This window comes from Equus asinus, chromosome 10 (genome assembly GCF_041296235.1).
Source record: "Equus asinus isolate D_3611 breed Donkey chromosome 10, EquAss-T2T_v2, whole genome shotgun sequence".
Taxonomy (NCBI): Eukaryota; Metazoa; Chordata; class Mammalia; order Perissodactyla; family Equidae; genus Equus; species Equus asinus.
Genome location: NC_091799.1, coordinates 78,316,948 through 78,335,239, shown reverse-complemented (window position 1 = coordinate 78,335,239; position 18,292 = coordinate 78,316,948). Strand labels below are relative to the sequence as shown.

The window sequence follows — 18,292 nt, the reverse complement described above, 5'->3', positions numbered from 1 at the left end:
TCTGGGGGGGACTTGGAAATGTCTGGAGACATTTTTGGTTGTCACAACTGGAGGGAAGGTGCCACTGGCATCTAGTGGGTAGAGGCCAGGGATGCTGCTGAACATCCTGAAATGCACAGGAGAGCCCACAACAAACGGTGATTCACCCCAAAATGTCAATAGTGCCGAGGTTGAGAAACCCTACAATGGGACAAAAATAGGATGAGAAAATCCAACCCTTGCTCAAAATAAAATGGCAATCAGGCTGGAAAATTAACCCTCATTCAACAAAACAACTAGTGTGAAGTGTTTCTCAAACTTTTTTAGACTGCAACCCACAGTCAGAGTATACAATTTGCACTGCACTCAGTACACACAAACATGTCTAGAATCCGTGTGTGTCTGTGTGTGCGTGCAAATATCTTACCCACCTCTGCTAAATGCTAAACTTTTATAATTTTATACCATTTGGTTCCATTTAAAAAAATATGGTCAGGCCCCACTGAATTATTTTTACTATCCACTAATGGGTTTGAAATCTGCAGTGTGAATAATACTGGATCAAATATATATGGAAATTGAATTCAGTTTCATATAAACTATATATTAGCAGTGAAAAGCATAAAGAGAGGGTGTATTTCGTATAGAAGTCACCAAAAAGATCAGCCATTAGTGTCACAAATATTTGCTTTTTCCAAACCCTTTTCAAGGAGGATTGAGCCAGTCCCTTCCTTCCAGGGGTTCATGATCCAGTCCAGTGAACGGTCACGTGCACAACGACCTGTCTAGTGAGGGGAAGAATACAGAATGTGCTTTGCAGCCTGGGGTGGCAGGTGGAGGAGTGGTTGACTTTTGGCTCAGGGAGCTGGGAGATAGGTTGGCAAAGGTTTCACAGTGAGGTGACATTGGGGGTGGCTGGTAGAAGTTGAGTGGGATTTCTCCAAGGGGCTAGGGGATGAGGACAGGAGAATCTAGGCAGAAGGTTTCCTGAGCTGAGTGTTGAGGGAGATCTTTGAGGATGTGCATGAGGCGGAAAGATGCAGAGGCACAGAGGCGGAAAGTAGAGACCCACCCTGCACCCTGCCATAGGCTGATGTAAAACCATCTCCATTAGCACGTTACTCTCCTGCACCTGCTTGTTCACAGGATGAAGGCCACACTCCTTAGCCCAACATTCAAAATCTTCCACAGTCTAGCCCAGCCAAGCTCTCTCGCCTTATTGCTCCTGGCTTCATAGCATGAGCCCTCCACACCAGCAATGGCATTCCCCTTGTACCCACTGGCTCTAGAAGTCTGTATGCTTTTCCCTCCTCATCTTTCCTGGCTCAACCAATTCCAGCTAGATGGTATTTTCTCAAGGTGTAGGTTTCAAACCACTGCAGAAATTCTTCCTTTAGAAAGCAACCCATGGTAAGCCCAGCTAATACTTCCATTTGTTATACAGACAGTGAGTTCTTAACGTTAGCATTTCCTGATTTTCTCTCTGATGGAGAGTGGTTTGTGATGCTTCAATGCTTGGGAATCCTCAGCTGCATCCCTGGATCCTTCTCTCTCTCTGTGTCTTGGCTTAATGAATACGCCAATACCTTTTTGAAAATGAGAACAGATTACTCTTGTTCCCATTTATTGTGAAAAGGTTTCTTGGGCACAACTTAAGCTCATGACCCAGAGAGAGTCTGGCTTGCTCCTGTCCTGGATTCTCTCTGAGGTTCTGAGTTAACCATTGGGCAGGATTGTGGGTCAAGTGAGGACTTCAGTCAGACTCCTCCCCTGATTTAAGACTGGCTCTAATCCTGTGACGATATATGCAAAGTAGGAGTTGTTTTCATCACTGTGAGACACTGAGGGGACCCTCCCTGGCTTAGTTATCACGAATCTTCTCTTCCACAATGTGGCTACTGTCTGCTAGGGCCATGCAGGCTTTTGAAATGTCAGTTCACTCAAAACATTTTAATGTATTTTTAAGTGATTTATATTTAACCCGTGTGCAGAAGTGATTTGAAGAAGTTTATATATATACACACAGACTCACACACCTTAATGAAAAAGAAATATGATAAGATAATCAGGAACCAAATAGAGGCAGGAGACAATTGTATGAGATGAGACAGTCACTGAAGTCCTGGGTGTCACTAAACTCTGAGCTTCCTGTTAACAAAGACAAGAAAGAAATCAAGGTCTTCTAGAACTTCCAGTGACCAAAGGATGCAAACTAGTGTTTCAGTGAAAACATTTTTTTCTGGAAACAGTTGTAGGAAGAAATTGCCAAAGGAATCATTCTATAAAGAGTATTGCGCATTACAAAGAGTGTTGACTTTAATAGCGGTTTTAGCAGTGGTTTAATGGATGATGAAATACTTTTCACATGGCTAACATTTTACTAATCCTCATTAAAAATTGGATTGGAGTTGAGTAGTGGCGTTTCTATGGGGATGATAGAACTTGAGAGAAGGAAAACCCTTAGAAAATTAGAAGCATTGATGATTAATCTATCCTTTAGAATTATCCAGCAAATTCCTGCGTATATTTTAGAGATCAAAACCTAATATACATTCTGCTATTGAATACCAAGGTTTTGCTTTTAAACTGCAGTTCAAAGTATATTTCAAAAGTATCTTAATTCTTTCTAGTTCAGACGCTCTCTCGAGATAGTAGGACTTCCTTTGCCTTCCTAATTCGTCTCTACTAAGCGAGGTACAATCTGGATAAAGCACCTCCTGGATCGTGTATTTCAACATCAAGTATTTCTTTACCTGCCAACTTCTTGTCTACGCAGAAAGCACCAACTTAATTCCTAAAGATTTTCTGTACACTGTAGAAATTTTGTCAGTTTATATCTGGATGTGGGCCATTTAATTTTAGCGGGAACATTTGCCCTTTCAGACTTCTCAGATTATTCTCCAGCTCAGACAAGTTTTACTTTTGTTTTTGATGTGTAGTATTTCTGCTTCTCTTATTCTGGTAAATACCAAAGAAATACCCATAATTCCATAGTTTGGATCTTGTCCTCTCTATCCACATCTCTGTCTATTATTTTCTCTCCTATTTTTTCATCTCTTTTGACGTTTTCTCAGCACTCTGGGAGCATTTCTCAAGCTCATCCCCACGTCACTGATTCAAGTTTCTACAGTATCAATTTTGTTCCTTATTATCGTAGGGTGCATTTTCATTCTCTTAATAAAATTCAGGCTTTGTGACGTTGCTTTCTTTTTATTATGAACAATTTCAAGCACAGTGAAAAATATCAGGAATACCTGTGTATCTATGACCCAACTTTGGCAAATCTTAACAGTTGCCATATTTCCTTCAGTGTTATGAAAATAAAACGTTACAGATCCAGGGGCAGCCCCTGCGCCCCCTCCCCATACATTCTTCCTCCTTCTTCCTGAGAGCTGTTTGCATTTAGTGTTTGTGATTTCCCTACACATTTTAATTGTTATACTAACAAGTATATATAGTATTGTTTTGATTGTTTTTACATTTGTTGTAAATACAATGACTTGGGAAGTATCCTTTTGTGACTAATTTTTCTCCACAACATTATGTTTTTGATTTTTGTGCAAGTTGAATTATAAAGTTCTACTTCATGCAGTTTCACTACTGTCTAGTGTTCCACCGTATGAATACACCATAGTTTATCCATCAGTTATTTTGTTGCTGGACACTTAAATTCTTCCAACTTTTTGCTGTTACAAGCAATGTTGCAGTGAACAATCTCATCTATGTTTCCTTGACTCTGTGTACACAGCCTCCTTGAGAACCTGCTTACAAAGGTAACACCAGGTTGTTGTACATGCATGTCTTCAGCTCTATCACCTAGTAAAAAATTGTTCCTCAAAGTGTTTTTAGCTATCTCCACTTCCCACTGGCAGTGTGTTCAAAACCCTTGTTCCTCTATGTCCTTGCCAATACTTTGTGTTATTAGACTTTTAAATACAATCAATCTGATGGATGTAGAGTGATATATCATTGCAGTTTTGATTTGCATTTCCCCATTTCTAGTGAGGTTGAACATAATTTTATAACTTTACTTATTTATTTATTTTTTTGAGGAAGATTAGCCCTGAGCTAACATCTGCTGCCAATCCTCCCCTTTTTGCTGAGGAAGACGGGCCCTGAGCTAACATCCATGCCCATCTTCCTCTACCTTATATGTGGGACGCCTACCACAGCATGGCTTGCCAAGTGGTGCCATGTCTGTACCCAGGATCCGAACCGGAAAATCCCAGGCCGCCGAAGCGGAAGGTGTGAACTTAACTGCTGCGCCACTGGGCCAGCCCCTATAACTTTGTTAATCATCCCATGAATTGACTATATATATGCTTTGCCTATTTTATTAGTATATATTCCTATTTATATAAAATATCTGTATAAAATACATATATTAAGCATTAATATTATTATATAACATTATATTATGTAGTATTCTATAATTATTGTATATAATATTATAAACATTAATGATATTGAGCATAATAAGCATTAATATATACATTCACATACTAATTCTTAGTCAATAATATGCATTACAAATTTCTTCTGCTACTCTGTGACTTATTTTTCCCTTCACTTATCATATCAATTGTTGAATAGAAATATTTTATTCAATGCAGTTAAATATCTCAGTGTTTTCCTTTATGATTTATGCTTCCTGTATTTTCTTAATGACTTTCTTTTTTCCAAGGTCATTAAGAAAAATCCTATGTTTTATTTTAAAAGTTTGAACATTTTTCTTTTCATATTTAGGGTCTCAATTTATCTGGGATTTGCTTTTAGGTGTGGAGAAGTAGAAACCTAATTTAGCATTTTTTTCCATATAGATAACCTGTTGCCCCCGCACCAGTTACGCAGTCCTTCGTTCTTTCTCCTATTGGTTTGTACCGGCATCTTTCTGATGCCTCACATCTCCATACATTTGTGGATCTGTTTCTGAGTTCTGTAGTCTATTTCTTTATCCCTACATCAATAGCACACTGTCTCAACTTCTATAGTTTTATAAAGTCGTTATATCTGGTGGGTAATTCCACTCCACTCGTTCTTCTTCAAAATGCCCTGTCTTTTTCTTGACACTTTGCTCTTCAATGCAAATTTTAAAATCAGTTTTTCAACTCCATGAAACCCTGTTGGGATTTTAAAAATAAGAATTATGTAGAATTTTTAAAATTAGAATTCCATTGAATTTATAAATTAATTTTGGAGGAGTTGGCATCTCTGTGACAGAATCATCCAATCCATGGCCATGTTATATCTTATCCGTTTGTTTGGATCTTTTTCAAAGTCTTTTAGTGAACTTTAAAAATTTTCTCCATGCACTTTTCCCATGTTTTTTTGAAAAGAATGTGCGTCCTTTTATTTTGGTGTCTAGGGTTCTATACCTGTCCGTTTGATCAAACTTTTTTTCTTTTAGGATTTTATTTTTTCCTTTTTCTCCCCAAACCCCCCCGCTACATAGTTGTATGTTCTTCGTTGTGGGCCCTTCTAGTTGTGGTATGTGGGACGCTGCCTCAGCGTGGTTTGATGAGCGGTGCCATGTCCACGCCCAGGATTCGAACCAACGAAGCACTGGGCCGCCTGCAGCGGAGTGCGCGAACTTAACCACTCAGCCACAGGGCCAGCCCCGGGTCAAACATTTTAATATCATTGTTCAAATCTGCTGTATTGCCAGCTTGATCTATCGATTACTGAGAGAGATACATTAAAATGTCCTATCTCCCTGCACTTCTCTCAGTTTTTTTCTTGCTATATGTGTGAGATAATAATATTCAATACACATAAGTTTAGAATCATTTTATATTCCAAGTGGTTCCTTTAATCCTTATTTAGTAACCATTTTTATCATTAACGATGCTTTTTTCCCTTAATGTTTACGTTGTCCACTAATGTTATAGAAACACAAGCTTTCTTTTAGCTGTTGCTTGAAACATCCATTACATTTTTTACTTTGATCTGTCTGTGTCTGATGTTTTGGGTACGTTCTGAAAACAGCATTTAGCTTAACTTTTAAAAATTTAATCTGACAAGCACTGTCTTTTAAATGGAAAGTTTATTGCATTTATGGTTATTATAATTGTTGGCATGTTTTATTTATTTCTATCATCTTATTTTCTGCTGTTTACTCTGGAGTGGGTTTTTTTTTTTTTCCATTTTGGGGAGGAGGGGATCTTTGTCTTTGCTCCTTTCCTATTTTCTATAGGATCGACTATATTTTCTTAGTCCCTCTTTCCCCTTTATTGGGATGAATTATACATTCTTTTATTACTGTCCAGAAATTGTTAACTTTCAAACTTTTACAGTCTAAAGTTGATCAACATCTAATACCCCCTTTACAAAAAATAAAAGGACCTCAGCAGCGTCTATCTAAAACAATTCCTTCCTATCTTACATGTTACTTTTCAGCGTTTTTGTTCCACTAAGTTAATGAGTCACAAGTTTAGGCACTTTTCCTTTTACAGTAATGCTTGTTTAGATTTATCCACACATTTACCGATTTTCTGCCTACTACTCTTTGCATCTTACTCTTCCTTTTTCTTCCTGAAGTATACTTTTTGGTAAGTCCTTGAAGTCTGTTAGTGATAAACTCTCAGGCTTTGTGAGCATGTCTTTCTTTCACTCTCACTGTCCAACAAGCATTTAATCAAATATAGAATTTTGTGCTGGTGATTATTTTCTCCTAGCACCTCATCTCAAAAGAGAGAAGAAGGATGTGAGGGTATAACTGTCTCTGGTTTAAACTATTTGCCCATCAGAATACCTGAGAGAACTTAACCACAGTTGATGCCCAAATGTGAAGCCACTATAAGGACCCTAGAAAATCCAGAGAGACACTGGTGCTCACTCTCATCCTAGCATCTGTCATCCGGTCGTGTAGTTGTAGGGGTGTGTGTCCCTCCCCACAGATGGCGAGCCACTGGCAAGCTGCATCTCCTCTCTCTCTGAGCTCAGTCTCTGTATTGTCCCTTCTGGTTCCCAGGTGCAAGATATGAACTGAGCCCTGTCTTGTACTGGGCCAACTGGAGATGGCACTATATATGTCAATTTTCTGTTTGTTACCCCCAATCTCTCTTACATGATCCATCTTTCACTTTCTGCTTTTCTAGATCATTCTCATCAGCATACAGACATGTATTCCATACTCACAAAAAAGACTCACTTGACCCCACAATCATTCCACCTACCATCTCATTCTCTGCTTTCCTTCAGGCTAGAGTTGTTGTGCTGTCTACATTCTCTGTTACCACTTTTTTTTTAACCTTCTATTCACTCTTCAACCCACTCCAATCTGCTTCCACCTCCACTACTCATGGGAAGAGCACCAGTGACCTCCATTTTTCCAAACATAAAGTCATCCCAAGAACATATCGCATGCCATTCAATTTCTTAAAACAATGTTTAAATGATAATGGACATTTTTAATACATCTGACTATTAGGCTAAATTTCTAATAGTAGAAAATCAAAGAACTCAAACATTTGATATATACTGCCAAAGTATCCCACAGAAGAAGAGAGAGGGAGAGAGGGAGGGAGAGAGAGAGAGAGTGAGCACTCTTATTTTTTAAGCCATGTCTTCCAGATACTATGGACAATAGTTTTCTGCTATTAATAGTTAGTTGACACTTGCTGCTAAACTCCCAGTGAAAATGACTAGCCACTTAGAGCATTGGTGTTAACCAGATTAAAACTGACGTCTTTCAACAAACATTTATTTTGCATTTACCTTGTGCAGAGCACCCTTTAAGATTTGGCTCTTAAAGAGAATATTCAGTCATTCACTCACTCTCTTATCAACAAATGCGTATTGAGTGTCTGCTACATACATAACACTGAATTCTTAATGCCAGCCACCATTTCAACTGTTTAGGAATGTTTTAATTGCCTATCCAAATTGTACGCTGCCCACCCCACCTTGAGTCCTGAGGTGTCACCACAGAATGTTGTCAGTAAATTTTTATTCCTTATTCTCTGAAGTTACAAAGACTCCAAGCCTGAAATTTCCAGCACACCATGATGAAAATATGGCCTTAGGTTTTCCTGCTGTGTTCACAGCCGCCTCTTGCATTATGCTCTGCTTATGTATCTCCTCCATCAGCAGGTAGCAGAGAAGCCGGTACCCAACACCTTGGTTTCTGGCCGTGTGCTTAACTTTCCACAGCCCCATTATCTTTAGAAAGGGAGTCTCTGAGGGAGAAAGATGCAGTGGCTTGGGTTTGGTTGACTGGTTTATGTTCTTCAAAAGGCAGTACTCCACAGGGGTTATGCACAGCTGGTGCTTCCTCTGTGTATGTGCCTAAAGATAAGGGAGGCAGAGAAGCTTTGAGGTGAGAGCCCTAGAAGTCACTTGGTGCCTAGGGTGCCATTCTTGGGCTCTGGTCAAGTAAGAGTGTCATGAAGCATGATGAGTAGAAAAGAACAAACATATCTGTGCATGGCTGGTCCTCACAGCCCCTCTCTCCCAACAATCCCACCGCTACCACCATAGAAACATACCCCTGGATTAGTTAGGTTCATTCAGGCTGGAGGAAGAGATTCAGGCAGATTGTTTAGGGGAAAAGGAGGAGCAAGGGAAACCATTCAGTATCCTTGTGTACCCTCTGAGTCCCTGTGCTGCCAAGGCTAATGTTAGGGGGGCTTCCCTCATGCAGAACTGCAAGTCTTGTCCGGTGGTCTTCAGCATCCAGCTGAGCTTTTGTGCCCCACCCCCTCAGCATGCACACAGCTGGCACACTTCCCCAGAGAGAGGTTCTAATTGAGTTGTTCAATCCCCATCAGTTTCCGTTAGGAAGGCACCAGCTCCTGCAGCTCCAGCCATCACAACCACCTTCATTGCCAAAGACAACATAGTAGAAAGGGAAGTCCCAAGAGACTTCCACTCGCATCTTACCCAAACTCTCACATGGCCACCCCTAGATGCAATGGAGGCTCAGAAATCCAGTATTTAGCTCCTATAGAATCTCCAGCGCAAGCAAGTAAGGGAAGAGGGGCCAGTGCTGGAATATTTGCCTTGACCTCCAACATGAAGCCCCGCTGTGGGTAGATTTTCACCCTGAGGCCCCTCAGAGGTAGTTGGTCTGGATGTGGTTGTCTTAGGCTCGGGCACAGATCCTGGTTCAGTCACTTTTGGCCAGGGCGGCAGGACTGACTTTACTTAAAACATAAGCCCAAGCCAAAGCAGCTCAACGCAGATGAGCCACCTGGGAAGACCAACCCCAGAAGGGGCTCTGAGTATGAATTATTTTCCAGGAAAACTGTGAAATGATTTCTTTAAGATTCTGGAAAGAAGTGTTAACAGCTTCCAAGCTCTTTGTGTGGGTTCTCTTGTGCTTGGACTTTTGCTGTTAGAATCCAAACAAATGCTGCTGTTATATATTTTTATTATGCCTAGATTATTCTGAAAGTTGACTCTTTATTTCCCATACGTTTTTTAAGTTCCTACAATGTGCCAGGCAGTGAGTGACGTTTTGGTGGTATAGTGGAAACCAAAATAGACATATTGCTTTCTTCAAGGAGTTTACAATCTAGTGGGAGAGTCACACTTGTAAAATCATCCCGCAAATAAATATGTAATTACAAGCTAATAATGCTATAAAAGAGAGCTATGAAAATATTCAAGAAGGGAACCTGATCTTATCTGCGGTACAGAGAAGACATTCCTAAGAAAGTGATTTTGAGTGGAGGTCTAAAAGAATCAAAAAGACAAAGGATAGACAGTGAGGGATAAGATTTCTGAGCATAGGGAACAGCATGTGCAAAGACCCTGAGGCAGAAGAAAGCATGGTGTGTTCCCCCAACTGAAAGAAGAACCAATGTGGCTGCAGCAGGATGAGAAGGAATAAACTGATAGGAGATGAGGCTCAAACTGGCAGGGCCAAGTAACACAGGGTCTTAGGGAGACCTTAAAGAGACAAAGGCCACAAGTCTGACCTGTCATTATTCCATCCACACAACCGAGTCTTGAATATTTGCATGAAGGAGATGACCCAGTCTGTCCTGCCACATTGCCTCGTGGGGAACCCTTGCTCTCCAACCATTCTTATTCTGGTGAATGTTGGGGTTTTGAGGATGCCCGATTAGCAACTTTTCCTCTTTGTCCATTTTCTGAACCAATTTAGAAATAAAACAACACAGTCAGCAGATAAAGAATCAAATACCATCCTTATTTCTGATAAAGGTTGGGTCAGACAACACAGCCTACTCTAAGGTACAGACTGGGCTTGCAAAGTCCATTCCACCCAATCCAGACTATGGCACAGCCCATTTGAGGGAGCGTTTGGGTTTGCAGAAAGGTCACAGCTGCCCAGGTCACTGCTTTCCACTTGTCTAGGTGGAGCGGGAAGGTGGGAGGGACCAAATTTGCCCCAAATTCTTCCTCCCTCCCTGAGGTCCTTTCATAGATTAACTTCTGCTCAGTTCAGAAATATAGACCAAATGCTTCCACTCAGCATCTAAGTTTATGTCTCTGCGTCTGTAGGGAGAAGAGGTTGGACAAGAATCCAACAGAATTTTGGGAAACTCTGCTCACAATCGCAACTTCTGCAGTGGGGAATAAGTGTTCCTCTCTCATTGTCGCCAAGAACCGTTAAGAGAAGGGACTCAAATACAAACCGGTCTTTATGAATGAAGATGGATTCTGATAAATGATAGATCATATCTTCTAGGAGGTTAGAATATTGAACACAAAGCCACAATCCCCAAGGCCTGTAACTTCATGCTGAATTAACTCCTTTTCTCTTTTTCATCCATGTAAGTAAACTTCCCTGGTTGTTTCTTTTTCAAACTTTGCTTGGAGTAACAGATGCCTGCAATGTGTCTAAATCAAAAGTGTCAACTTTAGGGTCACAGAAATGTCAGTGCTGGAAAGGATCTCGCAGGTCATCAAATCTGATGTCATTCCTTATTTTATCAGAAAACATGAGATCCAGAGAGATTAAGTGACTTGTCCAAGGGCACACACTCATTTGTGTTCTTCTCCCAATTATTTGGATTCTATAACCAGGCATATTTCCAGCTACATCATGTTGATACATCAGAGAAACTGACTATTTATAGAAAACTTGTGATGCCTTTATAAAAGCAAACATACACGTTTTTATAAAATAAAAGTCATCCCTTAATTTATTCATAGCAATTTATATTTTGTGTATTAGTTTTTCTTATAGTGGAACAACCCTTGAACTTGTTTTATGTTTTGTCAGTGGTTTGACTATTCTGGTCCTAAATAAATGCCTCCTTTTTAATGTTCTCTTTCCCTAATTAACAAAGTGCCAAGTAGAAAGACATAAGTTATGCACTTTAATTACAATAACCCCAGGCTACAGGGAGAATTCTTATTACTGGCTTAGACTGCACATTCTGTGCTCACTTAGAAACGGCACTGGTAAAAACTTGATGTGAGCCTTGGATTTGAGATCTCAGGTGGTGTGGCTGTCAGGAAGCGAAAGCAGTGAGCTATATTCCAGGTTTATTCGAGTTATGCTGCATCTGGTCCTCTCTGTGCTCATTTCCTTCCTGTTAAAAATGAGAAATGACTATTAGCCTGGGTTATTGAGAGACAGAGAGATGCTGCAAAGAGTGCTGGAGTACAGCCCTGGGAGTCCAGAATTCTGGATCAGCTCTGCCCCTAGTGAGCTGTCTCTCTAGGCGAGTCCCATGGACTCTCTGAGCCTCGGTGTACTCCTCTGTAAAATGGACTTGTTGTGCTAGCTGATCTCCAAGGTCCTTCTGCAAAAGTCAAAATGTCTTTAAGTCTTTGTAATTTCATATTCCTTTCCCCATCCTTATCCCACACCCTTCATTTCCCCAAACAAAGAAGTAACCTCTGGCTTCAAGGAGATATATTATATACAGTGTCAAAACGCAAGCAATTATTGTAAAAACCAAAGAATTCTATCCATTCAATAACATATGCCTTATTTTACTTGTCAAAATGAGCAGAGAATCTGGAATCATTTCCGTTCTCATCACAGGGCCATTTCTTAGCAGCAACAATGCATCTACGGTCCTTTCTTCTAAGGAGTTTCCTTCAAGAGCGACTTCCTAGGGTAGGTTGAGAGGCAGGAAGAGACCTCAGCTACCCATCCCCCAACCCCTGGCTTCTCTGTGTTCAGCTGAAGTATCTTAGATACTTGGTGCCAAAACATCTGTATGATAGAGTGTTATGGGCATTGAACTAGGGGTCATATGATCTGGTTCTGGTTCTGGTTCTGGGTCTTCTACTAATGAGATGCATGACCTTGGTTTTAAGTCTCTTCTCTTCCATGACTTAAAACCTGGTTTCAGTTTCCACATTGATGAAATAAGGAGGTTGGACTGGATGGCGTCCAAGGTCTCTTTCAACTGTAAACTTCTGGTTGTGAGTTGGGGAAAAAGACAAGAATGGTGGCAGTTTGGGGGGAAGGTCTTTGGATTTGGGGCCAAGTCTCACCATGTAAGGATTCCTCTCCAGATATTCCACTGCTTAAACACGGATGGCCAGGTGGGCCAGGACAGGACAGAGACAACAGTCCACGATAGTGCAGCATTGTAGGAGTATCTCTTATGCCTGCTGGTGGTCTTGGCCTTTGATGAGTATGTGAAGTGTCAGTTAAATGGAGGATGGGAAGGGATATCAAGAGTCTAGGGACTAGCCCTGTGGCCAAGTGGTTGGGTTCATGTGCTCTGCTTTGGTGGCCCGGGGTTCACCCGTTCAGATCCTAGGTGCAGACCTACACACCCTCATCAAGCCGTGCTGTGGTGGCATCCCACATAGAAGAACTGGAATGACTTACAACTAGGATATACAACTATGTACTAGGACTTTGGGGAGAAAAAAAAAAAAGAGGAAGATTGGCAACAGATGTTAGCTCAGGGCCAATCTTCCTTGCCAAAAAACAAACCAAAAGAATGCCTTTAAAAAAATAAGTCTAAAATATGTTTCCTGCCCTCAGGGGGTTCACAGTTGAGTTGGGAAACACAAGAGCAGCATCCTCAGATCAGGACTCTAGAAGGTGTAAATACCATCTTGAACATCTGTTGATTTCATCAAGCTATGGATGCTTATTCTGAGCTCATGATTAGGGGCATATATCCATGGGTGGTTAGCCCCATCCAGAAGGAGATGGAGGAATGTCCTACAGATCTTGGCAGCTTCATCTTTTCTGGAGTTGTCATTTTTTCTCCAGAAGGGTCTGATGGTCTCTTTTTAAAATATCTCTTGATTTTAGACTTTAGTCATTCAGCTCTGTCTCAAACAGAATGCAGAGAGGGCGGAGGAGGGCCACATGGGGAAGAGTGTTAACCAAAGTCTTGGGATAAGAAAACACAAGATGTATTCAGGAGACAACTGGTAGACCAGTTCGGCTACTATGGCTTTTGAAAAGGGAAAAAAGATGCTGAAAACACAATTTGGAGTCAGATTACATGTGACTTGATATAGTCAAAAGAGAGACCAAGGATAAATCTAGCTCTGCTGTTTACTATCTGCATGCCTTTGAGCAAGTTATTGAATCCTTCTGAGTTTATATCTCCACATGGTAAAATGGGAGTGATAATACCAATTTCACAGGATTTTGTGAGGATTAGTAGAAACAACGTATGAAAATCTCCTAGTGCGGTAAATATGCTCAATGAAAAGGTTAATTTTCTAAATCCCATGCTCTTTTTCCCTCCATGGTGGCTTCTTCTCTTGCAGGCAACTGAGAGAACAGCTTGGAGTTAGTCTTGATCAATTACAACGTCTTTGATCTTAGTCAAATCATTTCACCTCCCTGAGCTTCAGTTTACTTATCTACAACATGAAATGAGCCACATTTACCTTGCAGGATTATTGTGAAGTTTAGAAATGTATCACATGAAGCATCCAATGATAACTAAGTCGGAGAGAGGCAGTAGGTTTCAATAAATCATGGTGATGGGGGAAAGAAGGAAGAAAAAGAGGAGTTGTTATTATTGAGAACCTTGAGTTCTTGACCAAGGAGTATAGGATTTATCTGGTAGGCAGTGGGGGAACTTCGGAAGTGTTTTTCAGATAGGATATCATAAGATGAAACAGAGAGAATCTTGACATTGATGAGAATAATACAAGAGCAGCAAGAATATGCAGAGGGCAAGGGAGAACACCCTGGAGAGAGAGAGACCAACCTACTGAAGATAGAACCCATCTCTCTTCAGGTATGTGATATGTAATCCTTTTATTACCAAATGGATTCTTTCTTCTGAAGTTCAACAATTCTGAATATCTGAGAGAGACGGAGATAGAAAAGGAGAGTGAGAAAGGGACAGAGAGAAAAAAGAGACCCAGAGAAAGAGAGAGAGGCAAGGAGAGAGGCAGAAAGATACAGACATATAGAGAGGCGAGAGGGGGAAGCTGTCTTCGAGGGCTTCCTGGCTTTTTGTGTGGAGACATCTGGCACACAGCTGTGCTGGCTGGATGCAGGTGGCTTAAGAGAACTTGCTTCCAGGTATAAATCTGGCATTGACAGGCTCGAATTTTCAGCTGACATGTGGGCTATTTTAGATAAACCTGTGGGGAATTGGTGTGGAGGTGGTGAGAATACCACCTCTCCATCTTATCCCACCTCCACCAACATGTGCGTGAACACCTGAGAACACCTCCTTCTCTGTCTGCCCATCACCTGCTCCACATTTCTCTCTTCCTGGTCCAGCGGGAGGTTCCCAGTCAGCAGCGTGCCAGCTGAGAAGGCTTCCCACACTCCCTGCATGTCATTTCCTTCAGCGCCGTTTTCAGCCTGCAGGCTATTTTGCTTAGAGGAGGGTGAGTGTGCTTTTGTGAGAAAGGTGTTTGGCTTAGTTTGTTCTGAATGTTTTTAGTGTCCTTTTTCTTTCTTTCTTTTTTAACTAGTCATCCAGACACTGGATGTCTAATAACTAATGGGCATGAGCAACCTACAAAAGCCAGTTTCTCTTGCCAGAGTTATTCCTGTCCTAAAGGCTGGTGCCTGGTGTGCCTCATTTAGAGAGGCAGCTGCTACATGTGCCACCCAAGGGGGCGCTATGGAGCAGCACTTTAAAAGACTCCCACATCCTGGAGCAGTGCTTCCTGTGTGGAGCCGAAGTCACATGGTTGAGGATCAGTAGATTTTGTGAATGACAACTGAATAAGAATGCTAATCTGACCATCCGTCAAAGGACTGTGCCCTGTGTTGTCCCCTATAAGTTTTTCTCAGCCAACCTGCCAGTTCTGAAAGATCCCATTGTCCTGCTAAGATGGATGGAAATGGTTGGCCCCCATGATACCACATAGGGCCCCTTTTTTCTGGGTGTGGCTGTGTTTCCTCTATTATGTTTCTTTTTTGTTTTCAAGAACTTTTAATGAAATATTTCATACATTGAAAGTATATAGATAGCATATAAAATATGAACACTCACATATACCCAGCAGCTATCTCAAGAAATAGAATATTATAGAGGGATCTCGAAGGCCCTGTGTGTTACACCTCATTCACATCTCTCTTCTAACCTCCCCAGGTATTTTTGTCATTGTCTTACTTTTCTTAAGAGTTTAAACTGCATATGTATGGATCCCTAAATAATAACTCTTTGCTTGCTGTTGACTTTTATATAAATGGCATTAAACTGGTTGTGTTCCTTTGCAAGTTGCATTTGTTGCATGAAATCCTGTGAGATTAAACCATACTGATGCAGTAAATGCTCATTCATTCATTTTCCCACTATATAGTACTCCATTCCATGGATATGCTATCATTGACTTATCCATTTTCTGTTGATAGATATTTGGAGTTTTACTTTCTATTACAAATAGCTAATTTGGGGTGTTTTTTACTCTTACAAATTCTGATGCTATGACTGTATTTTGAACATATCTCCTGGGACACATGTGGGAGAGTTTCTCCAGATTTTGTAAGTTAGGGTGAGACTGTTGGGTCAAAAGGTATGAACATTTTCTACTTTATTAAATACTTCCAAGTGTTCTGCAAAGTGGTTGTACACATCTAACCATCAGTATATAAGAGTCTCCGTGGATTCCATCCTTGGCAATATTTTTTATTGCCCGACTTTTGTATTTTTGCCAGTCTTGTCAATATAAACTGGCAGCTCTTTCTGATTTTAATTGGCCTTTCTTTGATTACTTATGAGATGAAGCATTTTTCATATTTTTGGTCATTAATGCTTCCTCTTCAGTGTTGAATTCCTTGTGCGTTTCCAATACATCCCGATCCATTTGGCAGAGCTCTGTATGTGGCTGGATTAGGACAGAAAAGGGAGTGAAGGCATTTGTTGACAGCAGTGTGCTGCTTTTCTCTGTGAAGGCCCCGAGGAAGCAGGAAGTGGCCGCTACGGACCCCATTATATAACCGACACGGGAGCTGGTGAGGATGACGACGGATTTGAAGACGACATAGATTTGGATATTTCCTTTGAGGAGGTAACAAAAATCTTTTCTCTTAAAACCCAAGTGTTTTTGTTTTCTTGCTGAACAAGGCAATTTAACCAATGGACCATGAACATTTTACTTAAAACTTACTTAAATTGGCCCATTTGCTTTTAACACTTATTTCCTCCGACTATTAGCCTCCAGGTGATCATAAATTAGTAGCAACTAAGTACCAGTCGTGCTGATGTTCTATAGTCAGCCCTGCCTGCTGACTTCACAAACTGGCAAAAACATATATTTCCCAACAAGTGAAATTTTACAAAGTCAGAAATTATAAGGAAATGAGCAATTCCTTGACAAGGTAATGCATCTTTGTGATATTGTAATAATAAATCATGTAACATCAGCCTTCCCACTGATTTTTTGAGTAATACAGGGCAAGGTACTTAAAATCCTGGGCCTCAAGTTCATTATCCATAAACTAGGATCAGTACTCTCTCCCCCATCTACATCCCAGGGTTTGGGGAAGTATCAAAAGTGACTGTATTTTCAAGTATTAGGCATCAACCATGAATAAGGCAGTCTAATTGCTGTGCTCTGTGTTAATCCTGAACCCTTTCCCTTCTCTCACTTTAGGTTAAACCACTTCCTGCTATCAAAGGAAAGAATAAGAAATTTTTGGCGGAATCCAAGACGGCGCCTAGATCCAACCCAAAAACCGTTTCTAGGCTTGTTCCCCCTACCCCAGCCTCTCTCCCTCCAACTACGGTGGCTCCCCAGCCCACTCCAGTGCAGAGGAAGGGGAAGAATGATGTGGTTATGATGCCGAGGCTTTTTGACATGTCTTGTGATGAAACTCTCTGCTCTGCTGACAGCTTTTGCATCAATGACTACACCTGGGGGGGCTCGCGATGCCACTGCAACCTGGGCAAAGGTGGTGAGAGCTGCTCAGAAGGTAGGTCCTTGGTAGGGGGAGAACATGGTAGTGGGTTGGCTGTACTGGGAACCAGAGGGAAGTTTTGGGGTCCACACGTGTTTCCTTTTAGCTCTTTTTCTAAGCCCCTTCTTCTACGTATTAGTCATTAAATTCACTATACAAGGCAGACGTGAGGCAACTTCCATTGCTTCTAGTTAGATAGCAGCCCTATTTCTATGTGGGCTGAACGTGTAGTACTTTGGGAGCAATTAATAAATCATCCTGATGGCACCTTGTGGAGGTGGGCTTTACTTTGACCACATCTCTACTGAAAAATGCAAGCAAACGTGCATGAATATTAAAAAGGATAATAATGGAGCCAACTTATATGACACAAATGTGCAGTGGTCTTAAAATCATTAGTTTTTTTATGGTAGCAAGTACAATCTCCAAAGGTCCAGGTTCTCCCTAAGAATTTCAGAAGCTTGAGGTCCCCAAGAATGAGAATTGTAGGTGTGAAAAGTAGAGAGAAGAAGATAGTAAGCTAGGGTTAACAACTTCTCAAATGTTTTCACTTAATGACGTCCAGGCAAAGGTATATACTGATTTTTGCATTTGAGGAAGTGAGAAAAAGCCTTCTTTTGTGTTATCTTTTTCTCTTTTCAGATATTGTTATACAGTATCCTCAGTTCTTTGGCCACTCCTATGTAACCTTTGAACCTCTGAAGAACTCCTATCAGGCATTTCAAATTACTCTGGAATTTAGGGTAAGAAGGATTACTTGTTTGATGAGTGCCTATTGGATCTCTTAACGCAGCAACTCGCTAGGTCAAAAGGGAGGAGGAGAAGGGGAGGGGAAGCAGGGAAGTAGATATCAAGGGTAAATATGACACAGAGCCTGTCATCAAACCCGTGCCCAGGGCAGCAACAATGATGGACACATTTCACACAGTCACAAGCAGCAGTGAGGCGAGGGTGGGTTCTGTATGTTGCTGTGTTATGGAAGTGGCTGGCCTGAAGGTTCCCAGTGGGAATGTTTGGGTCCCACTTATGTTGCTCATAATCATG

The 18,292-nt window shown here is 41.1% G+C and overlaps 1 protein-coding gene across 3 annotated transcripts in view; it reads left to right on the top strand.

Moving 5' to 3' along the window:
- Positions 1 to 18,292, top strand: part of EGFLAM (EGF like, fibronectin type III and laminin G domains) — a 172,765-nt gene that overhangs the window by 107,516 nt on the left and 46,957 nt on the right. For all 3 annotated transcript variants that reach the window (XM_014831261.3, XM_044779406.2, XM_070519746.1), the window contains 3 exons: positions 16,244 to 16,359; positions 16,945 to 17,263; positions 17,891 to 17,991. In XM_014831261.3, the coding sequence (XP_014686747.2) occupies positions 16,244 to 16,359; positions 16,945 to 17,263; positions 17,891 to 17,991 (536 nt within the window). The remainder of the gene's footprint in view (positions 1 to 16,243; positions 16,360 to 16,944; positions 17,264 to 17,890; positions 17,992 to 18,292) is intronic.